Here is a 12596-nt window from a genome sequence, read left to right on the forward strand (position 1 = left end):
AAAAGCGCAGGTTAACGACTATTACCATAAATTGCTAAAAATATCCGCTTAATTCAACTGTCTACTTTTCTATTCTTCCAACCGTGTAAAATAGTAAAGTTCCATCTGCGCATATTAGCAACCACCGAAAATGTCTATTCTTTCAAACGCGCATGGTAGCACTCACAGAAACGTGTTTATTCATCCAAAAGCGCATGGTAGCATCATTTTCCAGAAAGTTTCCGCCTTCGTCTTCTTCCCTTTGTCCTTCAACACGTCTCTAATCTCTTTCTCAGAAGATCCTCGAACAAACGTGTCGCAGGATGGGGTTGCTCGATCTAGAGAAGCACTTCGCCTTCTACGGAGCTTACCACAGCAACCCGATCAACATCGTAATACACATCATCTTCGTGTGGCCGATCGTCTTCACCGCCTTGCTCCTCCTCCACTCCGCGACCCCAATTTTCGACCTTTCTCAATCGCTGACCCTCGACGGTGTTCTCCGGCTAAACGTCGGGTTTATCTTAACCGTGGTCTATGCTCTGTTCTACCTCTGTTTGGATAAAAGAGCTGGGTTTGTAGCTGCCCTCATGTGTTTCTCTTGCTGGGTCGGTTCCAGCTTCCTTGCTACTCGGTTAGGGCCTTCTCTAGCCTTCAAGGTTAGATTTTTTTTTTCTTTTCTGAGCTATGTGTAATGTTTGTGAGATAAAGGTTGAGTCTTTCTGTGGAAGAGTGTATTTATGAGAGGGTATATATGTGCATCCATTTGTGTGCTTTATGCATTTATTGGTCATTGTTTTTGATGCTTTGAGTTAGAAATTAGCTACAATGATTCATTATTCCTCTTTGGGTCTCTTCGTCAGTCACTGCAGTTTGTTCTGCATATATTCTACCTCTGGAGTTTGTAAGATTCTGATTCTTTGGTCTGGAGACTTGTAGTTTCTGGTGTTGTTGAATCATTAGTGGTGAAGAGCATTTTGGTGACAATTTGTTGTTCTTGACCACCGACTTTAGTGATGGTCTCTGATTTATAGAGTCTACACCACCTGTTCAACTAAAGTTCAGGTTCTTTTAAAAACACTTGTAAACTTTTGGAGGTTTTATATGTATCATCATCAGTGTTCTGCATCATTTGATTAGTTTGTTATGGATTTCAGAGAAAGGGAAACATAGTAAACAGGCGAGGTTGTCCCTGTTCTGTTATGTAGAGACTAACAATTTTCACTGTCTTTTTCTCAGGTTGGGATAGCGTCTCAGCTGTTATGCTGGACGGGGCAGTTTCTTGGCCATGGAGTGTTCGAGGTAACCCCTTTTGGCTCTTAGACATCATTGTTTTGATTCTCCTTTAGTGTCTAATCAACAGATGTTTGTTGATTCTTGTCACAGAAACGAGCACCGGCGTTATTAGACAATCTGCTCCAAGCTTTTCTCATGGCTCCTTTCTTCGTGTTGCTTGAGGTTAAGTTTTTTATGTGTGTTATATATATTTGTTAAATACTTCAGTCCGGCTACCTTCTTCTTTCTACTACTCCGTGAAACCATAGCTATGAGAACTTGAAAAGCTAACGTGGGAATGAATTACAGGTCCTTCAATCGGTTTTCGGGTATGAACCATATCCAGGGTTTCAAGCTCGTGTGAATGCCAAGGTAGAAAGTGACATAAAGGAGTGGAGAGCAAAGAAGCAGGTCAAGAAGAATAAGCTCACATAAGCTTTGGACTGGATTATATAACTCAACAACTTAAACCCATTGTAATGTTTCCACATTAAATCCATGATATAACCAAAAAAATATAAGACCACCACCATGGGATTCATGGATCGTATTTTTAAAAAATCGAAAAATATATAAAAAAGTTGAATTTGAAAACATTTAAAAAAATTTACTTTTTATTTATGTATTATAAAAGAAAATATATAAAGATTTTTTGTTTTTTTAATAAAATCTATTTTGATCATTTTTTTTTTTGAATATTCTTTTTCTGAAAAAAATTAAAAATGACTATTTAGGAAAATGTGCAGACTTCTCAAAAAGAAAAGTTTATAGTCAACATACTAGATACCTATATTTTTATACGTTTAGATCAAATATCTATAATAATGATGCATGACTACAAAATAATCTTCTCAAAAATAATGCTCATAGACTTCTCAACACACTGGATGAAGATTTTTTAGGTTTAGATCAAATATCTATAAAAATGATGCATGACGACAAAAAAAAATAAACTAAAAGACAATGAGCCTAAACTAAGAAATTAAAGTTTATACTTTATAGTCAACACATTGTATGCAGATTTCTTTTTTTTTTTTTGTAGACTATTTAAAACCCGAGGGTAATATCTTTGTGCGCTGACTCCTACGAATATACCAAACTAGTCTATCCATTTTGATAAGATTATTCTGCTGCCGCTTCAAACACCCGAACTGGGTACGAGAGAAAAAGGTTTTGAAATGCATCTTCCGAAACTAGATAATCAACCGAAGGAGATTCTCTTTTCTTCTTTATCGGTCGTCAAAGAGAGAAGAAGGATTGGGAGAACTCTGGCATCGGTTCAGGCTAAATCCTGAAGAAAGCTAGAAAGCGCTGTTTGATGAGCCCTGCGTCCGCTTTCGCTATTAATACAGCAAAACCAGTAACTGAGGCTTATCGTCTCGGCACGAAAACAAATTCACCAGAGAGCATATTATACAATAATACCTTTTGTAGGGAGAAGAAAGAAGAAATGGCGCAAGGCGGTGGCGTCGCCAGAGTGATCGTGGATTCAAGGTTCTGTGTTCCGGACCCCGTGGATCTGGCGATGGTGATAATATTGACTTCAAGCACGGTAACTTCCATATAAATGACTATGAAACAGAAGGTGACTATAGACTCACGCACTCACAACTTAAGAGTTCATATGTACTATGTATATAAGTCGGGCTCAACTAAATTAAATTTGTTGCAGACGATGACCTTGCATGAGAGGTGGAAAGTATATAGAGGAGTGAGTACGGAAGAGTGTGATTTTCTGTACACGATGAAGAAATCGAAGGTAGTTCAGCTTACGACGAAACTTGAAGTGTTTTTGGGTCACAACAATGAAGAGCAGATATGCGATTTCCGAGTCAAGGTGACGAAGCGTTTCGAACACTCTTGTGTCGTCTACGCCGGTGAATCTGACAACATTGTTGCCCAAGTAAACTCACTCACTCTCTTTCCTTCTTCTATTTCCATATTGATCTTTCTGGTGGAACCCGCCTATATCCGATTCATCAATTATTTTATGCCATCCTTCTTTCTCACATGTCTACGAGTTAGTTAATGTGTTATATTGGTTGGGATCGATTTTGGTTTGCTTTCAAATCAACTTTTTTTTTGGGTTCTGTTCAGTTTATCCAGAATAAACATAAGCTTAGCCTATATGTGAATTGGTAGGTTGACCATGTGTTTATGAATTGTTAGAACAATCAACTTCACAATTGCAACATTTATTAAACCAAAATTAGTTGGCCAAAAAAAAATATACTTGAATATTCGGTTGGTTGGTGGTTAAATCGAATGGTGTGTGTCTATGTAACAGATGCAGCACAAGAAGCACACGCGGCAGACAGCTTCATCGGGACTGGACAATTTCTCGGTGACAGTTAATCCAAACGTCGATTATGCCTTCGTTACCTCTCTCTTAGTCCTTTTCGATGTTATTAACCGACAGGATCCGCCCGGTAAAGGCGACACTGGTGAGAAGAACGAGGTTGCACACGGTGCAAACCATCTTGTACACGGTTTACACATGTTACTTCACTGATGGATTTTAAATGAGTTTGCAGCTAACCAAACTCTATTGTTATTCAGTTAATGATTCTAAATTATGTTTTAAAGTTCAGTGCTATTGGATCTTATATTTATAAGTCATGCATCATTGATTTATAATCTAATGTTGTTTAAGTAAGATTACAAATACTTCACTAAATCAAGTGTTACTCCATTTTAATGTTTCCACGTAAAAACCCGAGATGATAATAATAAGACCACCATGAATTGATGTTGAAATATAGGGAAATTACTTAAAAAAAATTATGTGTTATCATACAATACAATAAATAAAAGGGGAATACCAGCAATAGATAGACTATCCACGTAAGACTCAAAAATCAGCCAATAAAATTCTTTTTTTTGGTCATGTCACAGATCATTATCGTGTTGGGCTTCTAATAATTTTTTCGATCTGTTAATTTGATTTGTTTAGCCTGTTTTATTTGTCTATAAAATTTATATATTTTAAATGTTAAATATAAATTTAAATAACAAATTTTAATTCAATTAATTTTATTTTTGTGTTATACTATATCATTTATTTGTTTTGATATAATATTTGACAAATAAGAGAATGAATTTAAAAAAAGATAGTTAGGAGTACTAATCAGTAAAATTTAAACTTATACAAAATGCTCAACACAGAGTAAACAAAAATAATAGTAAATAACAATGTGATCAACAAAGAGTTAATCTAAAATTTATGAAATAATTATATTTTTTCTGAATTTTAAAATGTCATTAATGGTAATAGTAAAAATATTTTCTTATGTGCCTAAGTCTATGACAGATGTTATAGTTGCCTACAAGTCATTGAAAAACTAAAATATTTTTAAGATTTCAAGATATCATAAGCACTAATTCCAAAATATATAAATTTCACAATAATTAACAATATACAATATTTTTTTTTAAACTAATCAAAATAACGCAATAAAATTAGTAATGGTCATAACACCATTAGGAAGATTTTAATACAATAAATATAGAGAATTCACTGGACATTAGAAATATTTTAATACAAAAAATATAGAAAAATCATTAAAAATTTCAACCGAAAGGAAAACAAAAAAAAAACAAAATATTGTATCATACCATATATGAAGTTAGGAGAGGTAACAATTTAAAATACTAATCAGTAAAATTTTAACTTATACAAAATGCTCAACGCAGAGTAAACAAAAATAATAGTAAATAACAATGTGATCAACGCAGAGTAAACAAAAATAATAGTAAATAACAATGTGATCAAAGAAGTACTAATCAGTAAAATTTAAACTTATACAAAATGCTCAACGCAGAGTAAAGGAAAATAATAGTAAATAACAATGTGATCAACGAAGAGTTAATCTAAAATTTATGAAATAATTATATTTTTTCTGAATTTTATTCTGAATTTTAAAATGTCATCAATGGTAATAGTAAAAATATTTCTTTGTGTGCCTGAGTCTATGACAGATGTTATAGTTGCCTAAAACTCATTGAAAAATTAAAATATTTGTAAGATTTCAAGATATCATAAACACTAATTCCAAAATATATAAATTTCACAATAATTAACAATATACAATATTTTTTTTAAACTAATAAAATAATGCAATAAAATTAGTAATGGTCATAACACTATTAGAAAGATTTTAATACAATAAATATAGAAAAATCACTGGACATGAGGAAGATTTTAATACAACAAATATAGAAAAATCATTGGAAGTTTCGAATGAAAAGAAAACAAAAAAAATAAAAAAATTGTATCATACCATATATGAAGTTAGGAGAGGTAACTATTTAAAATACAATAACAACAAACTATATACTCCTCTTTAGTGTGTTAGTTATCAATCTCAATTTTTGGTTTCAGTAAACCTATTTTATAATATCAACAGATGGTATATAGTAAAAAATTAATCTTTTAAATTTATTGGAAAAATAAATAAAATATAATAGAATTATTTATTTAAAATTTATTAATTATAAATAATCAGTAAATATTTATGTAAAAATAAGTACAAGCTCAAACAAAACAAGTTCGACACTTAAATTAATAGTTTAACAAATTTAAATTAACAGTAAAAATCCTAGTTACTATAAGAACACCTTCCCACATTTGCAAGTTGCAAACAAAAGATGAACAATGTTTTCATTTGTGTTCATTTCATCACTCTCCGAGAACTGTTTCAAGAATTCTTGAAAGCCAACTAATGAATCTCGGAGTGGGATTGACGATCTCAGAGAAGTCATTCGGCTTCCATGTTCACCACAACAATCCAATCCACATCATTTGCCTTTAGATGTTTTTTTTGTTTACTCGATTTGGGGTATTCATATGGAGTTAATTATTGATGAAATATCTGACACGTTCTTTTATTTCAAACTTTCATTCTATTATTGATAAATTCTATCTTCAAATCTTTTTCATCTAATAAATAGTGCAAGTCCTTTGGACCAATGGTCCAGAGTTTAAAAGCTCTTACACCAGATTTGGATTTCAGTTTTTAAAATTGCAATTATAACAAGATTAATGGTGTAAAGATAATCTGAAGTTCTAGAGTACGTACTGTTAGCACAAAACTGTTCTCCCAGGTTTCATGTTTTAGAGAGAGTTTGCACATCATGAAGAATGTCGTACATTGCTTGTTCGTCGTGTATCTAAGTTGCAGGGAAAGAAAACTGCATTATGGAATCACTGTTTGTAAACATTGTTTATCATAATCGCATATGTTATAGATAGTTGAAGATCATAATAATTTACAATGGTGGTGGAAGTAATGGGGTTACTTACTCCCGTTTTAAATTTTAAATTTCATTTACTAATTATAACTAGTTTTTTTTTTGTCAACATAACTAGTTTTAATTAATGCTTTCTTGATAACTTTAATTTGTACTCAGTTTTTTCTTCTAAGAAATTTAATATCATAAATAAATATTAGATAGATACAAATTTGTAGATCAATGGATGAGCCTGCCAACTTTAAAAAGGGGACCAATGTAGCTCTAACTTTCATTGGAAAGTTCCTCTAATCAATAAGATCTGAAAACATAAAATAATTCGTCTTTCCAATTTACAATATATTGTACATCAAATTGCATATAATTGAAGTAATACCACGACAAAAAGAAAGAAAAAACATGGATAGTTCATAGCAAGTAAAGTAAGATATATGCATGGTCTTATTTTATTCAGAGAGATAACAAGTTGCTCAAAAGTCTTCTTTGTTGTCTTCGATTTCTTTGACCTGCCAGTCAATTTGCTTAAAATTACTGATGATGGGATGACATGGGTTTGTCAAGAATATTGTTACGATGACCTCCAAGTCAATCAAAATGTTTATTTTCATTATCTGTAAATACAAGATAAATAACAATTATTAAAATAAAATAATTATTTATCATTGTTGATTTGCTATTCGTGGTTTGTTAGCCATTTTCATTTTAAACAAAAAAAGTATAATATATGTGCAATTCGTGGTTTATTAACCATTTTCATTAATGCTTACTGCTAGAAAATACGGTGCCCACTAAAGTTAAAACATTTCATATGGCAACTGGTGTTAAAATGTATATCAGTGCGGAAAAATTTACAAGCGAGGGGATCTAAGGGGATATTTGTTGTGCCAGATGTGGAGCTTCTGAAGAATCGACAAATCATGTGTTTTTTGAATATCTTCCAGCTGTTCAGGTCTGGGCTCTTTCGAAGATAGCAATTTAAAATACTAATCAGTAAAATTTTAACTTATACAAAATGTTCAACGCAGAGTGAACAAAAATAATAGTAAATAACAATGTGATCAACGAAGCACTAATCAGTAAAATTTAAACTTATACAAAATGCTCAACGCAGAGTAAACAAATATAATAGTAAATAACAATGTGATCAACGCAGAGTAAACAAAAATAATTGTAAATAACAATGTGATTAAAGAAGTATTAATCAGTAAAATTTAAACTTATACAAAATGCTCAACGCAGAGTAAAGGAAAATAATAGTAAATAACAATGTGATCAACGAAGAGTTAATCTAAAATTTATGAAATAATTATATTTTTTCTGAATTTTAAAATGTCATCAATGGTAATAGTAAAAATATTTCTTTGTGTGCCTGAATCTATGACAAATGTTATAGTTGCCTAAAACTCATTGAAAAATTAAAATATTTGTAAGATTTCAAGATATCATAAACACTAATTCCAAAATATATAAATTTCACAATAATTAACAATATACAGTATTTTTTTAAAACTAATAAAATAATGCAATAAAATTAGTAATGGTCATAACACCATTAGGAAGATTTTAATACAATAAATATAGAGAAATCACTGGACATGAGAAAGATTTTAATACAACAAATATAGAAAAATCATTGGAAGTTTCGAATGAAAAGAAAACAAAAAAATAAAAAATTGTATCATACCATATATGAAGTTAGGAGAGGTAACTATTTAAAATACAATAACAACAAACTATATACTCATCTTTAGTGTGTTAGTTATCAATCTCAATTTTTGGTTTCAGTAAATCTATTTTATAATATCAACAGATGGTATATAGTAAAAAATTAATCTTTTAAATTTATTGGAAAAATAAATAAAATATAATAGAGTTGTTTATTTAAAATTTATTAATTATAAATAATCAGTAAATATTTATGTAAAAATAAGTACAAGCTCAAACAAAACAAGTTCGACACTTAAATTAATAGTTTAACAAATTTAAATTAACAACCGCGCGTAGCGCGGTAAAAATCCTAGTTACTATAAGAACACCTTCCCACATTTGCAAGTTGCAAACAAAAGATGAACAATGTTTTCATTTGTGTTCATTTCATCACTCTCCGATAACGGTTTCAAGAATTCTTGAAAGCCAACTAATGAATCTCGGAGTGGGATTGACGATCTCAGAGAAGTCATTCGGCTTCCATGTTCACCACAACAATCCAATCCACATCATTTGCGTTTTACATGTTTTTTTTGTTTACTCGGTTTGGGGTATTCATATCGAGTTAATTATTGATGAAATATCTGACACGTTCTTTTATTTCAAACTTTCATTCTATTATTGATAAATTCTATCTTCAAATCTTTTTCATCTAATAAATAGTGCAATTCCTTTGGACCAATGGTCCAGAGTTTAAAAGCTCTTACACCAGATTTGGATTTCAGTTTTTAAAATTGCAATTATAACAAGATTAATGGTGTAAAGATAATCTAAAGTTCTAGAGTACGTACTGTTAGCACAAAACTGTTCTCCCAGGTTTCATGGTTTAGAGAGTTTGCACATCATGAAGAATGTCGTACATTGCTTGTTCGTCGTGTATCTAAATTGCAGGGAAAGAAAACTGCATTATGGAATCACTGTTTGTAAACATTGTTTATCATAATCTCATATGTTATAGATAGTTGAAGATCATAATAATTTACAATGGTGGTGGAAGTAATGGGGTTACTTACTCCCGTTTTAAATTTTAAATTTCTTTTACTAATTATAACTAGTTTTTTTTTTGTCAACATAACTAGTTTTAATTAATGCTTTCTTGATAACTTTAATTTGTACTCAGTTTTTTCTTCTAAGAAATTTAATATCATAAATAAATATTAGATAGATACAAATTTGTAGATCAATGGATGAGCCTGCCAACTTTAAAAAGGGGACCAATGTAGCTCTAACTTTCATTGGAAAGTTCCTCTAATCAATAAGATCTGAAAACATAAAATAATTCGTCTTTCCAATTTACAATATACTGTACATCAAATTGCATATAATTGAAGTAATACCACGACAAAAAGAAAGAAAAAACATGGATAGTTCATAGCAAGTAAAGTAAGATATATGCATGGTCTTATTTTATTCAGAGAGAGAACAAGTTGCTCAAAAGTCTTCTTTGTTGTCTTCGATTTCTTTGACCTGCCAGTCAATTTGCTTAAAGATGACTGATGATGGGATGACATGGGTTTGTCAAGAATATTGTTACGATGACCTCCAAGTCAATCAAATTGTTTATTTTCATTATCTGTAAATACAAGATAAATAACAATTATTAAAATAAAATAATTATTTATCATTGTTGATTTGCTATTCGTGGTTTGTTAACCATTTTCATTTTAAACAAAAAAAGTATAATATATGTGTAATTCGTGGTTTATTAACCATTTTCATTAATGCTTACTGCTAGAAAATACGGTGCCCACTAAAGTTAAAACATTTCTTATGGCAACTGGTGTCAAGATGTATATCAGTGCGGAAGAATTTAGAAGCGAGGGAGATCCAAGGGGATATTTGTTGTGCTAGATGTGGAGCTTCTGAAGAATCGGTAAATCATGTGTTTTTTGAATATCCTCCAGCTGTTCAAGTCTGGGCTCTTTCGAAGATACCATCAAATCCAAATATTTTTCCAACTATATCCCTCTTCACAAATATGGATCATCTATTCTGGAAAGTTCTCCCGCAGATGGAGGATCATCAGTTTGCATGGATACTATGGTATATCTGGAAAGCTAGGAATAATAAAGTTTTCAGTAATTTGGATATGGATCCTATGGATACGCTTAAATTGGCTGAAACAGAGTCAACACTGTGGGTTAAGGCACAAGTAGCGAATGACCAGAAGATGACACCACAAATAATATATGCGATATTGCCGTCGATCCCAGGAAGATGGTGTTTTACAGATGGCTGGTGGAAAGAGGAGGATAGTTTTTTAGGACAAGGTTGGCTCAGTATTTTGGAAGATTTTGATGGATTGTTGGGGGCGAGGAATGTTAGGGCTAGTCTATCGCCTCTTCATGCAGAGATTGAAGCGTTGCTCTGGGCAGTGGAATGTATGAGGAATTTACGTCAATTTCAGGTTACGTTTGCAACTGATTGTTCTCAATTGGTGAAGATGGTTTCCGAACCAGAAGAATGACCAGCTTTTGCAAATTATTTGGAAGATATCAACTGAAAGAGAGCTTCACCCGATCAGAGATTATCTATATACCACAGACGCAAAATTCAAAGGCGGGTCGTCTAGCGCGCAGTGCTAGAAACCAATCGTTTTTTGTCGTTCACATGGATTGAAATCACACGGTTTAGTTTACAGAGTCACTAAGAGTCAGTATTGTCGATGACAAAAAAATAAAAATTAACCATTTTCATTTTAAACAAAAAAGTATAATATAATAATTCATTTATACAATATATATTTTCAGTATAGTTAATATTTAATATATTTTGCTTCCAATAAAATAAGTTCCTGGCCGCCACTACTAATTAAGTTGGGTATGGATCGACTATCTACAGTGACAACAAAAATAAAATAATCTCAAAAATGGGCGTAGACAGTTTAATAGTCAACATACTGGATGCAGATTTCCTTTTTCGTAGACTATATAAAACCCCTGAGTAAGCTTATCTTCTCGGCACGAAACCAATTCACCAAAGCAGAAAAAAAAAGATAGAAAGAGCATAGTATACAATAATACCTTTTCTAGGGAGAAGAAAGACAAAATGGCGCAGTCGGTGATCGTGAATCGAAGGTTCTGTGTTCCTGGCCCCGTGGATCTGACGATGGTGCGGGATAAGATTGCGTCACAGTACGGTAACTTCGTTATAGGTGACGTTAACGGGAACATGATGTTCCAGGTGAAGAAGCCGGGTTTTGGTCTTCACAAGAAGATGATCTTATTGGATAGTTCTGGATCTCCGGTTTTGACTATGAAAGAAAAGGTCCATAGACTCATTAAAAAAACACACACACACACATAACTTAAGAGTTCGTATGTTTGTTACTATGTATAGTCGGGTTTAATTAAACTAAATTAAATTTATTGCAGTCGATGACCTTGCATAACAGGTGGCAAGTATTTAAAGGTGGGAGTACGGAAGAGTGTGATATGTTGTACACTGTGAAGAGATCGTCGATGATTCAGCGTACGACGAAACTTGATGTGTTTTTGGGTCAGAACAATGGAGAGAAGACATGCGATTTCAGAGTCAAGGGGACGAACTGGCTCGAACGCTCTTCTGTCGTCTATGCCGGTGAATCTGACGTCATTGTTGCCCAAGTAAACTAACTCAATCTCTTTCCTTTTTTTTTCTTTTGGACCCAGCCTATATCCGACTAATCAATTATTCTATGCCCCCTCACGTGCCTAAGAGTTTATAGTGTTTTTTATATTTTTTATATCCCGTTTTGGTTCAGAGTTGGTTTAACACGGTGTTATATATGTTGGGATCGATTTTGGTTTGTTTTCAAAGCAAAACTTCTTTATTTTGTTTCTGTTTAGTTTATCCCGAATAAACATACGCTTAGCCTATTTGTGAATTGGTAGGTTGACCATGTGTTTATGAATTGTAAGAACAATCAACTTCACATTTGCAACACTACTAAACCAAAATTAATTGGCAAAAAAAATACTTGAATACTCTGGTTGGTAGGTGCTTAAATAGAATGTCGTGTATCTATGTAACAGATGCAGCACAAGAAGCACACGCGGCATACCGCTTTATCGGGAAAGGACAGTTTCTCAGTGACGGTTAATCCAAACGTCGATTATGCCTTCATTGCCTCTCTCGTAGTCCTTTTCGATGTTATTGACCGACAAGAGTCGGCCAAAGGAATCGGCACTGATAATTTCGAGGCTGCCCACGTTGTACAGGGTTTATTTCAATGATGGATTTTAAAAGAGTTTAAATCCAACCAAAATCTATTGTTATTCAGGCAATGATTCTAAATTATGTTTTAAAGTTCAGTGGTATTGGATCTTATATTTATAAAACACTCATCATATATTTTTCAATCCAATGTTATTTAAGATTTCTAATACTTCATTAAAATCCTGTGT

The 12596-nt window shown here is 32.3% G+C and overlaps 3 protein-coding genes across 3 annotated transcripts; all 3 read left to right on the top strand.

The window, feature by feature from the left end:
- Nucleotides 1-38: 38 nt before the first annotated feature.
- Nucleotides 39-1780, top strand: LOC106368885 (2-hydroxy-palmitic acid dioxygenase mpo1-like). Its single transcript, XM_013808953.3, has 4 exons — nucleotides 39-638; nucleotides 1219-1281; nucleotides 1366-1437; nucleotides 1564-1780. The coding sequence occupies exons 1-4, from the start codon at nucleotides 303-305 to the stop codon at nucleotides 1687-1689; spliced, it is 597 nt and encodes a 198-aa protein (XP_013664407.1). The 5' UTR covers nucleotides 39-302; the 3' UTR covers nucleotides 1690-1780.
- Nucleotides 1781-2000: 220 nt separating this feature from the next.
- On the top strand, nucleotides 2001-3910 carry LOC106365280 (protein LURP-one-related 15). Its single transcript, XM_013804731.3, has 3 exons — nucleotides 2001-2839; nucleotides 2927-3157; nucleotides 3542-3910. Exons 1-3 carry the CDS (start codon nucleotides 2822-2824, stop codon nucleotides 3764-3766), a joined length of 474 nt encoding a protein of 157 aa, XP_013660185.1. The 5' UTR covers nucleotides 2001-2821; the 3' UTR covers nucleotides 3767-3910.
- Nucleotides 3911-11055: 7145 nt separating this feature from the next.
- On the top strand, nucleotides 11056-12551 carry LOC106365279 (protein LURP-one-related 15). The gene is made up of 3 exons (XM_013804730.3): nucleotides 11056-11478; nucleotides 11586-11816; nucleotides 12225-12551. The coding sequence occupies exons 1-3, from the start codon at nucleotides 11260-11262 to the stop codon at nucleotides 12423-12425; spliced, it is 651 nt and encodes a 216-aa protein (XP_013660184.1). The 5' UTR covers nucleotides 11056-11259; the 3' UTR covers nucleotides 12426-12551.
- The last annotated feature ends 45 nt before the right edge of the window (nucleotides 12552-12596 follow it).

This window comes from Brassica napus, chromosome C8 (assembly GCF_020379485.1).
Source record: "Brassica napus cultivar Da-Ae chromosome C8, Da-Ae, whole genome shotgun sequence".
Lineage (NCBI taxonomy): Eukaryota > Viridiplantae > Streptophyta > Magnoliopsida > Brassicales > Brassicaceae > Brassica > Brassica napus.

Bases quoted from the DNA above. Each gene is read 5' to 3' on its own strand.
- LOC106368885 (XM_013808953.3), top strand. From the start codon at position 303: ATGGGGTTGCTCGATCTAGAGAAGCACTTCGCCTTCTACGGAGCTTAC. The intron at 639-1,218 runs GTTAGATTTTTT...TCTTTTTCTCAG, and splicing joins GGCCTTCTCTAGCCTTCAAG to GTTGGGATAGCGTCTCAGCT. The intron at 1,282-1,365 runs GTAACCCCTTTT...TTCTTGTCACAG, and splicing joins TTGGCCATGGAGTGTTCGAG to AAACGAGCACCGGCGTTATT.
- LOC106365279 (XM_013804730.3), top strand. From the start codon at position 11,260: ATGGCGCAGTCGGTGATCGTGAATCGAAGGTTCTGTGTTCCTGGCCCC. The intron at 11,479-11,585 runs GTCCATAGACTC...AATTTATTGCAG, and splicing joins TTTTGACTATGAAAGAAAAG to TCGATGACCTTGCATAACAG. The intron at 11,817-12,224 runs GTAAACTAACTC...TCTATGTAACAG, and splicing joins CTGACGTCATTGTTGCCCAA to ATGCAGCACAAGAAGCACAC.
- LOC106365280 (XM_013804731.3), top strand. The intron at 3,158-3,541 runs GTAAACTCACTC...TCTATGTAACAG, and splicing joins CTGACAACATTGTTGCCCAA to ATGCAGCACAAGAAGCACAC.